Consider the following 18,658-nt stretch of genomic DNA (forward strand, 5'->3'; position numbering starts at 1 on the left):
TGATATCTGGCGCACAACAAACAAACAGGAAAAGCCTTTCGTGTTCTGTAATAAAAACAGCTTCCCATTTTAAAACGATAAATATATTTGAAAAATCAGTTGGCTCTCCAACAGCTCTTACAAAACAAAGCTCAGACGCTGTGTTTTTGTCCTTTGGAAGAGAGAAGTCCGGGGCGCGGGGATGACTCGCTCCCTTTGAATCGCGCCCTGGGATGACAAGCCTTCGGGCGAAGCCCTGGGGGCAGGACGCGGTTTTTTTTTTTTTTAATCGATCCCGGAACCTTAGGGCGGCGGAGGGGGCGGGCAGGCGGGAGGGGCCCGAGGGAGGGGTCTAGCCGTGGGGCGCGGCGTCGCGCGCCCATCCCCCGAGCGCGCGGCGGGGCGGCAGTCCGGCGGCCGCGGGGATGCCGAGGGGCGGCGACGGGGGCCGGACCCTGCCCGGGCGGCGGGGCGGGCGCCGCCCGAGGGGGTAGGGCGCGCGCGGGGGCGCGCCGGGCCGGAGAGGCGCGCTCCGGCCGCGCTCGCTCCGCGCTCCCTTCGCTTCCTTCGCTCGCTCGTTCCCTCCTCCCTCGGCAGCCGCGGCGGCAGCAGAAGGCGGCGGCGGCGGCTGGGGATAGACATGGCGGCGGATCTGAACCTGGAGTGGATCTGCTCCCTGCCCCGGTCCTGGACTTACGGGATCACCAGGGGCGGCCGAGTCTTCTTCATCAAGTAAAGAGCCGGGAACGGCGCGGGGGCCCCACGGGGGCGGGAGGGCAGGGGGCGGGCGGCTGGCGAGACTGCGGAGAGCCCGGGTCTGTGCCCCTGCAGCCCCTCGGCTCGTCCCCGCGTCCCCTCTCACGCTAGGTGTCTGCCCCTTCTCTCACCCCTGCAGCGAGGAGGCCAAGAGCACCACCTGGCTGCACCCCGTCACCGGCGAGGCCGTGGTCACCGGACACCGGCGGCAGAGCACAGGTAACGCCGGGCCCAAGTGGAGTTGGGCTCCGCCTGGAGGAGGCGGCAGAGCCTGGGCCGCCCGGCTCCCGGCCACCTGCCCCAAGCCGCGGGCCCCGGGAGGCAGCGAGGCGAGGCGAGGCGAGGCGAGGCGGGGCGGGGCGGGGCGGGGAGGCGGCCGCAGGTAGAGGGGCCGCGGGGGCTCTTCCGCTGGGAGTTCTCTCGAGTCTCCCGGCGTCTCTTTCTCTTCAGCCTTTCATCAGCACTTGGAGACGGCGCCCTCTTCCTGCGCCCTCTCCCCCATCCCAACCTAAACTACCCCCGCGCCCCAGAGTGGCGACGCTCCCCTACCTGAAACCTGGACTCCTCTGAGTTTTTCCTCCGCGGACTCTCCTCACCCCCGGGTGACCCCCTGCTGCAGTCTTGGCCCCCAACAACCTTTAGGAAGTCCTTACCCACTCTCCTTAAAGCCCCTGACCCTGCTCGCCAGCCGGGATAACATAACCACATCCTCCCCCTCCTCCCGGGAGCGCTGCCTCCTGCCGTGCAGCTTCCGCCTCCTCCTAGGTGGGAGTTGTGGGTAGGTGGCTGATGAAGGAGGAGGAGAGGAGTTCGGGGGTGCTGTGATGGTCTCTGACTGGGAACGGCTTGGGAAACGCATGGCGCGTTCCCTCCTGCCACAGTAGGAGCAGCCGGAGCCGGAGGAGGCAGGCGTTCGCAGCCTCTGTAGCTGGCGATCCTGATTCAAAGTCCCCAGCAGCCGCATGGAGATTGCACAGACTGCCTGGAGGCGGTGGGCGTGCGAGGGGGTGTCCCGTGTGTGGGCACACAGGCCCGGTTTGGAGGGGGTCCATGGGGAAGCGGCTCTGTCGGGTGGCTTTGGGAGCTTGTTTGAATGCTTAAGTGTGAGTGGCGCTGGAAAAAAGGCTCATCGTAGTTTCTGTGCTGGTCTGGGTTTCTTTTGTCATTCTTTGTTTACGTTCGCAAAACTTGTTTGTCTTTGAAATGTAACGTGTTCTCTTACCGGCCTGCCTCTACTCCTGGTGATTGGAAAGGCTTGAGAGCAGTTTGGGTCCAAGGCGAGGCCAGTTTCAGCAGTCCTCAGAGCTGGCCTCTGGGGTGCATTCTCTCCGACTCTGACATTCCCTGAATCTGTTAGTTGCCAGGATATTGAACAAACCTGCCTCTCTGTTAAAAATGCTGGAGTTCACTGAAGTGACTAATGTCTCCAAATTTGCAAAAAGGTGGAGGAGGAAAGAAAAGGCTGGTGTAGCAAGCATGATGAGGTTACATTTTTAAGGCATTTCTGACTAATACACCATCATGTTTCTCAATTCCCCGGTGCGGGCTTTTGCTTCAATATACCTTTCTGGTGTTTTACATGCATATTCCAACTTTGATGACCTCTTTGCTTTTATGGGTAATAACAGATTGATTTCATAAAAGAGGATATGGTATTTAAGTTAGTTAGGTTAATTAAACTATGGAGTTATGTGTGATACAAATATTTGTCCTAGTTACCCCCACAGATTTGATAACATGCCACAGAAAAATTTTTCTATCTTACGTGATTTCATATTTTTTTTTCCTGGTTTGGTTTACTTTGCTTGGACTCTATGGTTTTGTATACATATCAGTTGTTTTTCTTTCCACAAGGTATTTTGATGAAATCCAAACAACTTGTCATTAATAAGTAATATGTAACACATAATAATACCATTATTCACCTGAATCATTCCCAGCGTTACTACCTGAAACTTAACGTCTCTTAGTCAAATTTTTAGAAACACACAAGGAAATATTCCATGACATTTCTTCTCACTAATTAAGTACCTAGGAAGTTCTCCCTTCTCTTCAGTGACACTTCCTAGATGAATTCATTTGTGTAGCTGAAAATATGGTCTTAAATAGACACCATATACCCAAGAAGAGGGAGGCGTTGCCTGTTATACACAGTTTTGGTTTTTTGCTAGTCATTCATGGGTGTTTCACCCAGGATTAGGAGGCTTCCCTTTGCTTTCTTGGGTGCCAGAACATAGTTCCTCTCCACCCTAATACGTTACAGTGTGTACTGAGGTCAGATCATCTCTAATATTGTGGATACTTTTCTGGTGTCTTTAAATTTGAATTGCTATTTTTCAAAAAATGATATCTGCTATTGTACTGTCAACACTTTTTTTTGTTAGAAATCTACTTAATCATGAAAATGAATAAAATGGATTGAGACTTATTTTGCTATCATTGAAGTAATACTAATTGTAATATATGTATTGTTTTAGATTTGCCTACTGGCTGGGAAGAAGCATATACCTTTGAAGGTGCAAGATACTATATAAAGTGAGTTTTTTGACTTTCATTTTTTTTCCTTCGTAATTAGAATGCTGTGATTACTCCTCAATTGAATAGTTGTGTTCCCAGTCGTTATCTTGATTTCCTAAAGTTGATCATATAATATTGACTGTATTTTTTACTTAGTATAGTATTGGAATTTTGAGAGAAAAAATGGCACTCTTAGTTTTCTAATGTTATTTGCCTGGAATATTCATTGATTGACCGATTTGGAAATTAGATCATTTATGGCCACTTTTAAAAATAATTGTTTCTTTTTTTCTCTTTTGGAATAGTCCAGCTTCATCAGAATATGACCACAATTACCAACTTTTTTTTTTAATTTTTGGTGCTTCTGTGTATATTCCTGGGTAATTGAGGATTATAGTCTTTGGTCATTAGCTATGCGGTACTTAAAGTTTTGGTCTTTGATTCTTTTTGCTAAAAGATAACAAACAAAAAAATCTTTGAGTTATGTGACAATCTTTTTTTTTTTTTTTAATGAACCTTGTTCATATGTATTTTCACCAAGGCTGTTAATAGGTAGCAAAAGTGATGTAGAGCTAAGCACATTTTGATAACAATGATGGTCAAGGAGTAAAAATAGAGATAATTACTGAATATTTCATGAGCATGTATTGGAGCATTGTTTGTATTTTTGCTTCAGTTTATTTAAATATATCTAAGTCAGGATATTTTATTGATACGTTTGTTTGATAAAGGCTTTAGTAGAGCTTGAGAGAAAAGATGACCAGTCAGTTCCAACCTTAAAAACAGTTCTTTGGAAAATTGAACTAATTTCTGTTCAAACTTAATAACTTAGTACAACTTGGAGATGATTACAAAGCTGGAGGTCAACATCATGTAGAAAAATTTTAATCCCCTAAGGGAAAAATATAGGTGGTTCTTTTTATTTTTATATTAGAAACTATTTACCTAAGCGCTTGTTTTTATTATTTAACATTTTTTGTTGTTTAATTTTGATAAACTGAGATATGAAAGAGAATACTGAAATGCCAAATTTGGTTAAGACTTCAGTAGTTGGGGAGGAAGGCAGCAAACCACACTGCCATGTGTGTACCTATGCAACAATCTTGCATGTTCTTTACATGTACCCCAAAACCTAAAATGCAATTTTCTATATATATATATGTGTATATATATGTATACACATATATATGTATATATATGTATATATATGTATACACATATATATGTATATATATGTGTATACATATATATGTATAAAAGACTTCAGTAGTTTATTAACAATAACAGACACCTAGCTAAAGTTACCTTTATTTCATTAAGCCTAGAAAGTTATTTTTTTCTATCACATTTTTAAGATCATGTTATACTTCCAGTAATTTATAATTACCTGTATGGTTCTTTATTCTTTTGGAAAGATGCTTATATAAAATGTCAAAGGCTTTCTATAGGTATTAGGAATGCTTGCTTTTGGATGTAGAAATAGAGAAAGCAGAAGATACAGGAATGGAATAGTTCAATGGTATGGTCCTCTGAATATTTTTTGGTGAAATATTTTATTTGGAGATTATACCGTACATTATTAGTTGGCCCAAAAAAATACTTGAGTGAAATGAAGTCATCTAATAGTTTTTTATTGGTTATTTTTCTCCTAAATTAAAGTCAACTTGTATTGCCACAAAAAGGGATGCTGCTTTTTTGTCAGTGTAATAGTATGGTACTTATGAAGAAAACAGTTTTTTCATTTGGGGTTATTTATTCAATGTAATTTTTTGACTACTGTACATTAAGCCTAGCTCATCTTATAAAAATAGAGGTAACATTTCAATTTTCAATAACATTTTAATTTCTTTGCCTGCATTCTTGGATGAATGTTTATTTGACAGTACAAAATCTTCTCTGTGTGGGCCGAGTATGTATGTTTTAATTTAGAACTAAGCTGTTAAGAAGACACTGAGTGAGTTTCTTTTGTTTTACGAGCCATTTTGATTAGATTTTCTTTTATGTTTACTTAAACAAATTAGAATTTTATTCGAGTGCCATGTCTAATGCCTTAAGTAGGTTTCTCTGGAAAAATAAGACAATATTAAGAAAGCTGTAATAATTTTACTTTAACTATAAAGACATTTTTAAACTTGCAGGTTTTAATCATTTTGGTATTCATAGACACCCAGTAATTGTGTCCAAAAGTAGCAATAAGTAATTTATAATATTATGAAAGTAATTTCTCCTAAAATTGAGCATAGTGTAGAATGTCACTCATTAAACTTTAAAAAAAATTAACCATTGATGAATATATGATGTACTGAATGTTAGGTGCTACTGCTTTATCTTTCTGGGTTATGTCAGAAGACTAATTTCTTTTCAGATTAGTTAAATCCCTAATGTAGGCTGTAATTGCCTAGAAACTTTTTACTTGTTTGCGTTGTTGTGAGCAATTAGGGATGTTTTATCATTCTAATAGGATAGGGGTACTACTTTTATCTTAAACTTTACAATTTGGAGTACCTTCACATACATTATTCATTCATGATGTAGTCAGAATTACTACTTCCTTTGTCACACACATAATAAAACAGCAGAAACATGCCTTTGGAGCTTATAGTTTGCAAAGACAGCAGGATGAGAAACCCCAGGAACATAAACTATATTTAGAATATTAGAGTGGAGGCAAAGATAGGAGTCTGAAGTAGGAACGTGATTAATGTTGGTGGCTATAGTTTTTCACTGTTGTTTCTTTCTCAGATGAAAAAAGCTGGTTATTTATCAACTTTTATGTAAAGGAGGTTGCAAGGTTATCGGGGTAGATTTTTGTTCACATGGGAAGTAGAAAGATAGGAAGGCCAATAAAAGACATGACAGCCCTTTTACTGTTACCAGTCCTGTGTTCTGGAACGTTCTCACAAGAAGGGCGACCTAAAGAATTTGAGTTGTTTCTACTTCCATTCTGAAGTGAAGCACATGGAACTCTCAAATTATTCCTCTCCTGAACAAATGTTGGTTGGTGTTAAAATTGGCAGGTTACCAGAAAGAATTGACAGTTGTATCTCTGTAGGTGGTAAGAGAAGGGAGGGCATTGTAGTGGGGAAGTCATAGGAACTGAACTGTGGTCTTGACCTTCTTAACGTCACTGTAGCTCAGTCTTCACATCTTTAAATGAGGCTACTTGGAAAAGGGAACCTCTAAATTCCATTTCTAAATTTCTTTGAATTTTATACTGTTTTGGGATTTGTAATATTCTGGAAAACAAGGAACTCACAGTCCTAAGAAGAGATGATGTGGGAAATATGGAAAGCTAGCTTTTCTTGTAAGACAGAGTCTGTTTTGTCTCCCAGACTGGAGTGCAGTGGCATGATCTCGGTTTACTGCAGTCTCTGCCTCCCGGGTTCAAGGGGTTGAAGCCATTCTCCTGCCTCACCCTCCCGAATAGCTGGGACTACAGGCATGCACCACCATGCCCAGCAAATTTTTTGTGTTAGCCAGGATGGTCTCTATCTCCAGACCTCGTGATCCACCCACCTCTGCCTCCCAAAGTGCTGGGATTACAGGTGGTGTGAGCCGCCTCACCTTGCCAGAAAGCTAGCTTTTCTATCCTGCTTAACTGTTTATCCTCTCTCTTTAAGATTTGAATAGACAACCACAGATAAGTCTGAAGTATGTAGTACCAGAGTTATGTGTACTTTCTTTTGCTGCTTTTTGTGCTTACGTTTCCTTGTAAAATGTTTGTATACATATCTTGTAGACAGATAGTATTGCTAATATCAGCAAAGGACTTGATCAGAATAAGAGTTGTATAGGTTTGCGTTAGATAATCTGTTTATTTTATATAATTTAAAATTGGTTTTTTAATACAGGTTTGCAGCTAGATAACAAAATATGTAATATATGGGAATGTATTTTCCTTTACATCCATTTGGCCCAAAAAAAAAGGTAAAATATGAAAAATCTTATTTATTTATTTTTTTGAGAAGGGTCTCACTCTATCGCCAGGTTGGAGTGCAGTGGCTGCATCATGAAACACTGCAGCCTTGACCTCCTGGACTTAAGTGACTCTCCCACTTCAGCCTCACGAGTGGCTGGGACCACAAGTTTGTGCTACCATGCCTGGCTAATTTTATTTATTTATTTATTTTGTTAGTTAGTTAGTTTTAGAGACGGGGATTCCCTATGTTACCCAGCCTGATTTTGAACTCTTGGGCTCACACAGTCCTTCTGCCTTGGTCCCCCAAAATGTTGGGATTACAGAAATGAGCCATGGTGCCCGGCCAAAAATCTTTATGTTTAAATATATTTAATACTTTTTTTCTGAGTAAAGTAATTTTTCTATGTACCCTAAGCTAGCCAACTTCTTAATTATATTACTGTGTGTTTGTGTGTGTAAATACATACACAGAGTTTGAGTTTGATTATTGAATTTCCGTATTGTTTTTATAGTTTAATTCATGCTATTTATCTTTATTAATGCTGAAAATTAACATGAGTGAATTTTATAACTTATAAAGTGTGACTTTAAGTATTCCTTATTCTTACTAGAAACAAATAACTTAGCCCATAAAGCACAGAAGAAAACCTTATTCATTTGACTTATAAAGCTTTCTGCTTACTCCTTGAAAATTCTGCTTAATGATCCTATAATGACAGGTCATGGTAGCTTACTATGGATGTGTCATTCATTATTCCTTTTTGATTCAAAGCTTTAAGCTGGTTAACTTAGAGTGCCAAGCAAATCTTAAGGCTCTTTGAATAGTAAGAAACTTTGTTCTGATTATTTAAAGGTCATTGCAATACTGGGGATCAAAACAAATTTGCAGGGTATAAAATAGTATGCAAATTTTGTGAGGTTATGTTTTCATACTGCTTTTTTTTAACTTCTAAGTTCGGAAAATTGAATTTTTTCTTAAATATGCATATAGAGAATGAGGTTTTGTTTCAATATCTGCAATAGCTGGATCTAATGTATGCTAATTCCAAACTTACCACAAGTTGGGTTGCAAGTGTGGAGGAAAATCTGTTGCTTCAGATTTTCACAATTCAAAATATGAATGAAGATGGGTAATCTAACATAACTGCTGTAAAGACATTAGAATATATTAACTATATATTTGATATTTAAAGTAGCTTTATACCGTACTTTTTTTTTTTTTTGAGACGGAATTTTGCTCTTGTTGTCCAGGCCGGAGTGCAATAGCGTGATCTCAGCCCACTACAACCTCCGCCTCCTGGGTTCAAGCAATTCTCCTGCCTCAGCCTCCCAAGTAGCTGGTTTTTCAGGTGCCCGCCACCATGCCCGGCTTATTTTTTGTATTTTTAGTAGAGACAAGGTTTCACTATTTTGGCCAGGCTGGTCACGAATTCCTGACCTCAAGTGATCCACCAGCCTTGGCCTCCCAAAGTACTGGGATTACCACCGCACCTGGCCAAAAACTGTTCTATACTTACTATAATATTATAACCAAATTTTGATTACTAGAGCCACATAATGCTTTAGAACACTTCGTGGGCATTATATTCATTTTCCATTTTTATAACAAAAGCGTTTTGGACTGTTAATATGTGATTCCTTACATGTATAAAGCATTTTACGCTAATTCATTAGGTACAAAACAACTACAAACTATGATCTCAGCTTTCAAGGAGTTTGTAGTATAGCGATAAATATGCAGTGCATTAAAACAGGGAGATGGTGTGGGGAACATAGACTTATTTAGTGCTAGGCACTTCAGCATAGCAGTAAACTCATAGTCCTCACAATAGCCTTTTTGTTGTTATTGTCTTTTTCAAGTTGGGGTGCTAGGACTTCCAGCCACAGTGGTCTTTGTTGTGGAATTCTTTTACCCTTATTTTTAGCACCAGGACCACTGTTCAGAGCCAGGTTTGCGCAATGTCCTCCTTGTATTTCCTGTGATATAGTATAACGCCTGGCATCTAGTCAGCCTCTAAATAAGTGGTATCCATGATGATGATACTGCTGCCTTCTAGTTATTTAAGGAGTTAATCAAGATCTTAAATTGATTTACGATTTAAGTGGAGAAAGAAGAGTCCCCACAACTCAAATGGTTGTATTTTAAGAACAGTTTCTGGATTTGTCAAGGGATTTTTCCTTCCCTAATCTGGATAGACCCCTTCATTTCTTCTTCTTCTCAAAGCTGGCTTATGTTTAGGAAGGGGTAGGAAGTGAACAAGACCAAAAAGACAAAAAGTATTGGAAGAGTTGAAGAGTCAATGGCTCAGAGACAGGGCCTTACATAGAACCTGTCTGTCCTGTACAAGATGGAATTTTTTCATTTGTTAGCGGATACTCTTTTCTTGTGATCTTTTCATTTTTTAGAATAACAGATAAATGTAAGATGAGGGTAAGGGTGAAAAGTTACGTGTATACGTGTATGTGTAAGAGTTAATGGTGTAAAAAAATGATACTAGGCTGGGCGCAGTGGCTCATACCTGTAATCCCAGCACTTTGGGAGGCGGGGTTGACAGATCACTTGAGGTCAGGAGTTTGAGATCATCCTGGACAACATGGTGAAACCGTGTCTCTACTAAAAATACAAAAATTAGCTGGGTGTGGTGGCCGGCGCTTATGGTCCCAGCTAAATCGGGAGGCGGAGGTTGCAGTGAGCTGAGATCACACCACTGCACTCCAGCCTGGGTGACAGAGCAAGACTCCATCTCAAAAAAAAAAAAAAAAAAAGAAAAATGATACTAATTTTCTGTCAGTTTGAGTCATGAGAATTCAGAGGAGGAAGAGGCAGCCTAGGCTGGGCTGCCCTGGAAAGACTTGAAGAGGTGGGAGTTGAGCTAGGCCTGAGGGTATGGATGGGATTCAGATGGGTTGATAAGACTGGCAAATACATTCATGGGGGTGGGAACACGGATTATATGTGTAATCAGTAATGCTAACTATGCTCGTTAGTGATGTTTCTGTAGAAAATGCTAGGATGATGGGAGGTGAGTCCAGGAATGCTGTTTGGAACCATACTGTGTCTGGGCTTTGAATGTCAGGCCGAGGTTTTTATTTTCTGGGCAAGCCCTTGCAGTGTTTTTTAGTATAGCATTAATTATACAAAATGAAGGTTTTTAGGGAGATTTTAATATAGGCAGCATGGATTGAACACGAGCAAACTGGGAATCAAGACCATTTCTGAGTCTGTTGCCATAATGGGGTAGTTACTTGAACCAAGTTTGTGGCAGCGGGAATGGAAGAGGCCGTTGATCAAAGATATTAAAGAGGAGTTGACAGGCCTTAGGAGTCTTGCTGAGCAAGGAGGTTGACAGAAAAAAAAAGAGGTCAAAAGCTACTCAAAGCCTTTGTATCTGAGTGGCTGCAAGAATGATGATGAGACCCTTGACCGGAATAAAGAAGTGGATGTGGGAGGGAGAGCCCTACAAAAATGATGGTTTGGTTTTTGAGCTGCTTGAGAGGACATAGCATTTTAGGTGGCTAAAATCAGACTTTCACAAAGGACCCCAACATTATCTTCTTACTCCCCTCATAACAAACACAACCCACTCCCCTGTCCTATCTCAGCTACCTAAATGACTATCTGCCTATTTATAATAGATTCAGGCTGGGAATTTCATATTCATCCATCTAATTATTCATTAACAAATGCTTACTGTGTGTCAAGTACTTTAAGCCTTATGAATGAAACAGACATGGACACTATTTTTAAGGACTTTATCGTTGAATTAGTGGGGGAGCCCATAATAAAATAATCATACAAATATATAAGATAGACTGTGATAAATGCTACGAAGGATACCTAATGTTTTGACTACATATATTGAAAGGCCTTAGCCCAATGTGGGAGTTAAGCTCTGAACCCTTGCATAGTGGATCAGAATAGAGCAGTGTAAAGTCTCTGGAAAGGTGAAGAATACATAGCCTTCTGGTCTTGAGATTGGACCACAACCTGAGTGAAATCATTGCCATATCTAAAGAAAGACTTGGGCTGGAGTTGGTATGGTATGGCAATTTAGCAAAAGGAGAAAGCTGCTGCAGAAGTTGCTCGTTATCATCCAATAGAGAATGTAAACAAGGTCATCCAATCAGTCATTCTATTCTTTCAGTTCACTTGAATACATTTTGAACTCATAATTATGTGCCTTAGTGATTAGGTTATATCAGTAAATGAAATAAACTAAAAAATTCTGCCCTTCTGGGGAGTGGGATGATGAGGGAGAGAATGTCAGACAAAGTAAACAATAAATAAGTAAATTTTATGGTATATTAGACTACATAAATCCTCTAAGGAAAAAATCTACTTTTTAAGTCTACTTTGGTTTCAAGAAAAGGAAATACTGTGCTACTGAAGTCTATACTATCGTTAATAATATGGAAGAAGTGAAGCAGACTAAATCTTAAAATACTGAAATCAGTGGGTCCGGTAGAAACCCAGAAGAAATAAAGTGGTCCTCATGAGGTACAGATGATAAGACATTTCAAAGCCATTGGGGAAACATCTTGGTCATTAAGGAGGAGTGTCCTCTGAAATACTTAGGAATTAATTCTCTGAAGTGACTAGTAAGCCACCCATGCCCAAGAGAATCTTTTGAACTATTAGTTCTCTGAAGGCAGAGATAGTCTTATACTGTAGCCATCTTTATGTTTCCAGTGCCTGGTACGTAATAGGTGTTTAAAACGAAGCCCTAGAACAAATGGTAAGAAAAGCCTCTTTTCCTAAATCGGAACATCCCAGGGCATTTCTTCTCTTCTCATTTGTCATCTAAGTCAGAACTTTTATTGTTGTACATGTCAGTGACCCAAAGCCAACTAGTATAAGCAAAAAGGAAACTATTTTCTTTTGGAAACAGATCTCACTCTGTTGCCCAGGCTGGAGTGCAATGATTCAATCTTGGCTCACTGCAACCCCTGCCTCCTGGGTTCAAGTGATTCTCCTGCATCCACCTCAAGTAGCTGGGGTTGCACATGCCCGTCACCACGCCCGGCTAATTTTTTTTGTATTTTTAGTAGACATGGGAGTTTCACTGTGTTGGCTAGGCTGGTCTCAAACTCCTGACCTCAGGTGATCCACCTGCCTCAGCCACTGCATCCAGCCAGGAAACTATTTTCACACTAATTTCAAGACTGACACAAATGAATTCTTCAACGCTTTGCCTCACCTGCTTCCCGCCCGCCCCTCACCCCACCCCCTGCCAACAGAAAGCTTCTCTTTAACCAGGAAAATGGTTACCTGCACCCCCAAATTATACCCTTTTAGCTTTTGAACTTAAAATGTAAGTTTTCTTCTCTAGCTGCAAATAAAAATATCTTGGACAGGACTTTTGACCACCTTGGATCACATGCCTGTTCCTAGAGTAGACACTGGTCCACTAGTCTTCAGTCATTGTCTGTCCTTAGCTAGAGCCAAGGCATTAATATTGGCAACCCATCCAGAAACATATAATTAGAGAGGAAGGCCCAGTTCATGCATGGAAGTCAAGATGTGAAAGACTAAAAGCCCAGAGATCTTCTTATAATATAGTGCAAAATGCCTAAAGGCTAGGAATACCGTGAACCTGACCATCTGTAAACTTCTGAGAAAATAAGTAATGGTACCAGTGATCTTCAAGGAAGGTTTTTGCCTTGTGTTGCAGAAGGAATAGTTGAAGTTATTCAGGATGGCTCAGGCCAGGAACAGGGAGGATGAAGAGAAAGTGCTGAATTTTGAGGAAGAATGAGTAGAAGCCAATCCTAGATTGGCTGTCCTGAGGCAAGTGAATTTGAAGAAACCAATTTAGCACAAGTGGCAGTAGAACTTCACTATGGTAGAAACCTCACCCTGCTAGGTGAGGCCAGGGATTCTCTCTGGTGCCTCTGAAGTTACTGACTACTTGAAGAGTAATTCCCAGTGTCAGTGCTTGAGTAATGCTGCCAATGGTTATTTGCTGTAGATGCTGTTTACATGGGGAGTGGTTTTTGTTCCCTATCCCTTCCAAATAATTTGGATTCCTTACATATATTGTTTCTTTGGGTAGACATGCTCTAAAACAATTTGACTCTGAGGTGAAAATTCCAACTTTTACTAAAGTGGTTGAAGTTGCGTATCATTAAATGTTAAGGCCAGGTGTAGTTGCTCACGCCTGTAATCCTTACACTTTGGGAGGCCAAGCCAGGAGGATTCTTTGAAGCCAAGAGTTCAAAACCAGCCTGGGTAACACAGTGTGACACCCCACCCCCCCAACCATCTCTACAAAAAAAAAACAAAAATTTTTTTTTAATTAGCTGGTCATGGTGATATACTCCTGTAGTCCTAGTTCCTCCAGAGGCTGAGGCAGCAGGATTGCTTGAGCCCAGGAATTGAAAGCTGAGGTGGGCTATGATCATGCCACTGCACTCCAGCCTGGGCAACTGAGACCCCATCTCTAAAAAAAAATTGTTTAAAAGCTGTTCAATCCAAAATATAAAACCCAGTAAAATAGGACAGTATAACAAAATTTTGAAAAGAAATAAGGAACTCCTTGCCTAATTTTCACAATACAAAGAAATGATATAGGGAAAGGAACATGTTAAAATTAGTGTGAATTTTTTCTCTGGAAAATTCATCTGTATTTATTTTGAAAAAATGATTCTGTTCTATCACAACATAGATGTATTCTGATAACGATAGCTTTTTAGGATATATATGTAAGGTGTACATGTTTTGATATACATAATGAAATGGTTACAGTAGTCAAGCAAATTAACATATACACCTATAATCTACTCAATCAGTAAATTCCCAGTATACAATGCATTACCTCAGTCCTCTGCTGTAGTCACTAAATTTATCCTATATAACTGCAACTCTGTACCCATACCCACTTTGATCTACATATTCCCATCCTGCCTTATTTCTACTCTGTTTTTATGTATTTTACTTAAAAAAAAATTTTAGCTCCCACACGTAAGATCATGCAATATTTTTCTTTCTGTGTCTAATTTATTTCACTTAGCATAGAGTCCTCCAGTTCTATCTATGTTGTCACAAAAGGCAAGGTCTCATTTTTTTTTTTTTTTTTGAGTCGGAGTTTCGCTCTTGTTACCCAGGCTGGAGTGCAATGGCGCGATCTCGGCTCACCGCAACCTCCGCCTCCTGGGTTCAGGCAATTCTCCTGCCTCAGCCTCCTGAGTAGCTGGGATTATAGGCACGCACCACCATGTCCAGCTAATTTTTTTTTTTTGTATTTTTAGTAGAGACGGGGTTTCACCATGTTGACCAGAATGGTCTCGATCTCTTGACCTCGTGATCCACCCGCCTCAGCCTCCCAAAGTGCTGGGATTACAGGCGTGAGCCACTGCGCCCGGCCAAGGTCTCATTTTTTAATAAGAATATGATGAATAATATTCCATCATATTTTCTTTATCCATTCATCTCTTGATGGACATGTAGGTTATTTCCTTACTTTCGCTATTGTCAGTAATGCTGCAGTGAACATGGGAGCATGTTGGATATATACCTAGTAATGGGATTGCTGGGTCAAATGGAATTTCTATTTCTAGGTCCTTGAGGAATCGCCACACTGTCTTCCACAAAGGTTGAACTAATTTACACTCCCACCAACAGTGTAAAAGTGTTCCTATTTCTCCACATCCTCTCCAGCATCTGTTGTCTCCAGATTTTTGAATGATTGCCATTCTAACTGGCGTGAGATGGTATCTCAATGGAATTTTGATTTGCATTTCTCTAATGACCAGTGATGATGAGCATTTTTTCATGTTTGTTGGCCTCATGTATGTCTTCTTTTGTAAAGTGTCTGTTCATATCCTTCACCTACTTTTGCATGGGCTTGTTTGTTTTTTTCTTGTAAATCTGTTTTAGTTCTTTGTAAATTCTGGATATCAGTCCTTTGTCAGATGGGTTCTGTTTATGTGGTGAATTACGTTTATGGACTTGCGTATGTTGAACCAGCCTTGCATCCCTGGGATGAATCCTGCTTGATCATGGTGGATAAGCTTTTTGATGTGCTGTTGCAATTGGCTTGCCAGTATTTTATTGAAGATTTTTGCATCTCTGTTCATCATGGATATTGGTCATGAAGTCCTTGCCTGCGCCTATGTCCTGAATGGTTTTGCCTAGATTTTCTTCTAGGGTTTTTATGTTGTTAGGTCTTATGTTTAAGTCTTTAATCCACCTGGAGTTAATTTTAGTGTAAGGTGTCAGGAAGGGATCCAGTTTCTGCTTTCTGCACATGGCTAGCCAGTTTTCCCAACATCATTTATTAAACAGGGAATCTTTTCTCCATTGCTTGTTTTTGTCAGGCTTGTCAAAGATCAGATTGTTGTAGATGTGTTGTGTTGCCTCCGAGGCCTCTGTTCTGTTCCATTGGTCTATATCTCTGTATTTGTACCAGTACCATGCTGTTTTGATTACTGTAGCCTTGTAGTATAGTTTGAAGTCCGGTAGTGTGATGCCCCCCGCTTTGTTCTTTTTGCTTAGAATTGACTTGGCTATGCGGGCTCTCTTTTGGTTCCATATGAAGTTTAAGGTGTTTTTTTCCAGTTCTGTGAAGAAGGTTATTGGTAGCTTGATGAGGATCGCGTTGAATCTGTAAATTACTTTGGACAGTATGGCCATTTTCACGGTATTGATTCTTCCTAACCATGAGCATGGAATGTTTTTCCATCTGTTTGAGTCCTCTCTTATTTCGTTGAGCAGTTTGTAGTTCCCCTTGAAGAGGTCCTTTACGTTCCTTGTTAGCTGTATTCCTAGGTATTTTATTCTCTTTGTAGCAATTGTGAATGGCAGTTCATTCTTGATTTGGCTCTCTTTAAGTCTGTTATTGGTGTATAGGGATGCTTGTGATTTTTGCACATTGATTTTGTATCCTGAGACTTTTCCAAATTTGCATATCAGTTTCAGGAGACTTTGGGCTGAGACGATGGGGTCTTCTAGATATACAATCATGTCATCTGCTAATAGAGACAATTTGATTTCCTCCTTTCCCATTTGAATACCCGTTATTTCTTTTTTTTTTTCTTGCCTGATTGCTCTGGCTAGAACTTCCAATACTATATTGAATAGGAGTGGTGAGAGAGGGCATCCTTGTCTAGTGCCAGATTTCAAAGGGAATGCTCTCAGTTTTTGCCCATTCAGTATGATATTGGCTGTTGGTTTGTCATAAATAGCTTTTATTATTTTGAGATACGTTCCGTCAATGCCTAATTTATTAAGGGTTTTTAGCATAAAGGGCTGTTGAATTTTGTCAAAGGCCTTCTCTGCATCAATTGAGATAATCATATGGTTTTCTTCTTTGGTTCTGTTTATGTGGGGAATTAAGTTTATGAACTTGCATGCGTTGAACCAGCCTTGCATCCCCAGGATGCATCCTGCTTGATCATGGTGGATAAGCTTTTTGATGTGCTGTTGCAATTGGCTTGCCAGTATTTTATTGAAGATTTTTGCATCTCTGTTCATCATGGATATTGGTCTGAAGTTTTCTTTTCTTGTTGAGTCTCTGCCGGGTTTTGATATCAGAATGATGTTGGTCTCATAAAATGATTTGGGAAGGATTCCCTCTTTTTGGATTGTTTGACATAGTTTCAGAAGGAATGGTACCAGCTCCTCTTTGTATGTCTGATAGAATTTGGCTGTGAACCCATCTGGACCTGGGCTTTTTTTGGGTGGTAAGCTCTTAATTGCTGCCTCAACTTCAGACCTTATTATTGGTCTATTCAGGGTTTTAAATTCTTCCTGGTTTCGGCTTGGGAGGAGGCAAGTGTCCAGGAATTTATCCATTTCTTCCAGGTTTACCAGTTTATGTGCATACAGTTGTCTGTAGTAATCTCTGATGATGGTTTGAATTTCTGTGGAATCTGTGGTGATATCCCCTTTATCATTTTTTATTGCATCAATTTGGTTATTCTCTTTTCTTTTTTATTAGTGTGGCTAGTGGTCTGTCTATTTCGTTGATCTTTTAGAAAAACTACCTCCTGGATTTATTGATTTTTTGAAGAGTTTTTTGTGTCTCTATCTCCTTCAGTTCTGCTCTGATCTTATTTCCTGTCTTCTGCTAGGTTTTGAGTTTTTTTGATATTGCTCCTCTAGCTCTTTCAATTTTGATGATAGGGTGTCAATTTTAGATCTCTCCTTTCTTCTTATGTGGGCACACATTGCTATATATTTTCCTCTAGAGACTGCTTTAAATGTGCCCCAGAGGTTCTGGTATGTTGTGTCTTCATTCTCGTTGGTTTCGAAGAGCGTCTTTATTTCTGCCTTCATTTCATTGTTTATCCAGTCAACATTCAAGAGCAAGTTGTTCAGTTTCCATAAGGCAGTGCAGTTCTGAGTTAGTTTGTGAATTCTGAGTTCTAACTTGATTGCACTGTGGTCTGAGAGACTGTTTGTTTTGATTTCTGTTCTTTTGCATTTGCTGAGGAGTGTTTTGCTTCCAATTATGTGGTCAATTTTAGAGTAGGTGTGATGTGGTGCTGAGAAGAATGTATATTCTATGGATTTGGGGTGGAGACTTCTGTAAATGTCTATTAGGTTTGCTTGGTCCAGATCTTAGTTCAAGTCCTGGATATCCTTGTTAATTTTCTGTCTGGTTGATCTGTCTAATATTGACAATGGGGTGTTAAAGCCTCCCACTATTATGGTGTGGGAGTCTAAGTGTCTTTGTAAGTGATTAAGAACTTGCCTTATGTATCTGGGTGCTCCTGTATTGGGTGCGTATATATTTAGGATCGTTAGCTCTTCTTTTTTCATTGATCCTTTTACCATTATGTAGTGTCCTTCTTTGTCTCTTTGATGCTAGCTGGCTGTTTTGCCCATTAGGTTATATAGATTCTTCATTGTGTTGATGCTCTTTACCATTTGGTTTATTTTTGGAGTGGCTGGTACTGGTTGTTTCTTTCTGTGTGTAGATCCTCTTTCAGGAGCTCCTGTAAAGCAGACCTGGTGGTGATGAAATCTCTGAGTACTTGTTTGTTCGCAAAGGATTTTATTTTTCCTTCACTTATGAAGCTTAGTTTGGCTGGATGTGTAATTCTGGGTTGAAAATTCTTTTCTTTAAGGATTTTGAATATTGGCCCCCACCCTCTTCTGGCTTGTAGGGTTTCTGCTGAGAGATCTGCTGTGAGTCTGTTCGGCTTCCCTTTGTGTGTAACCCGACCTTTCTCTCTGGCTGCCTTTAGCATTTTCTCCTTCATTTCAACCTGATGAATCTGACAATTATGTGCCTTGGGGTTGCTCTTCTTGACGAATATCTTTGTGGTGTTCTCTGTATTTCCTGGACTTGAATATTGGCCTGCCTTGCTAGGTTGGGAAAGTATTCCTGGTTAATATCCTGAAGAGTATTTTCCAGCTTGGATTCATTCTCTTCGTCACATTCAGGTACACCTATCAAACATAGATTAGGTCTTTTCACATAGTCCCACATTTCTTGGACACTTTATTCATTCCTTTTTACCCCTTTTTCTCTAATCTTGCCT

General features: G+C 40.5%; 1 protein-coding gene across 24 annotated transcripts in view; it reads left to right on the top strand.

The window, feature by feature from the left end:
• The first annotated feature begins 513 nt into the window (after window positions 1–513).
• PLEKHA5 (pleckstrin homology domain containing A5) overlaps window positions 514–18,658 on the top strand; it is a 241,678-nt gene continuing 223,533 nt past the window's right edge. For 17 of the 24 annotated variants that reach the window (XR_004261485.1, XR_004261486.1, XM_032253775.1 and 14 more), the window contains exons 1-3: window positions 522–711; window positions 875–954; window positions 3,213–3,270. Coding sequence is in view for 20 of the 24 variants with exons in the window: in XM_032253775.1 (XP_032109666.1) it covers window positions 620–711; window positions 875–954; window positions 3,213–3,270 (230 nt within the window). In the remaining 4 variants the exon portion in view is untranslated. Of the gene's footprint in view, window positions 712–874; window positions 955–1,787; window positions 2,354–3,212; window positions 3,271–18,658 lie in introns of those variants that run through there. The other 7 variants (XR_004261487.1, XM_032253799.1, XM_032253800.1 and 4 more) reach the window with 4 other exon arrangements.

The sequence above is a fragment of the Sapajus apella genome, unplaced genomic scaffold, assembly GCF_009761245.1.
Source record: "Sapajus apella isolate SASKATOON/1434 unplaced genomic scaffold, GSC_monkey_1.0 scaffold84, whole genome shotgun sequence".
Classification (NCBI taxonomy): domain Eukaryota; kingdom Metazoa; phylum Chordata; class Mammalia; order Primates; family Cebidae; genus Sapajus; species Sapajus apella.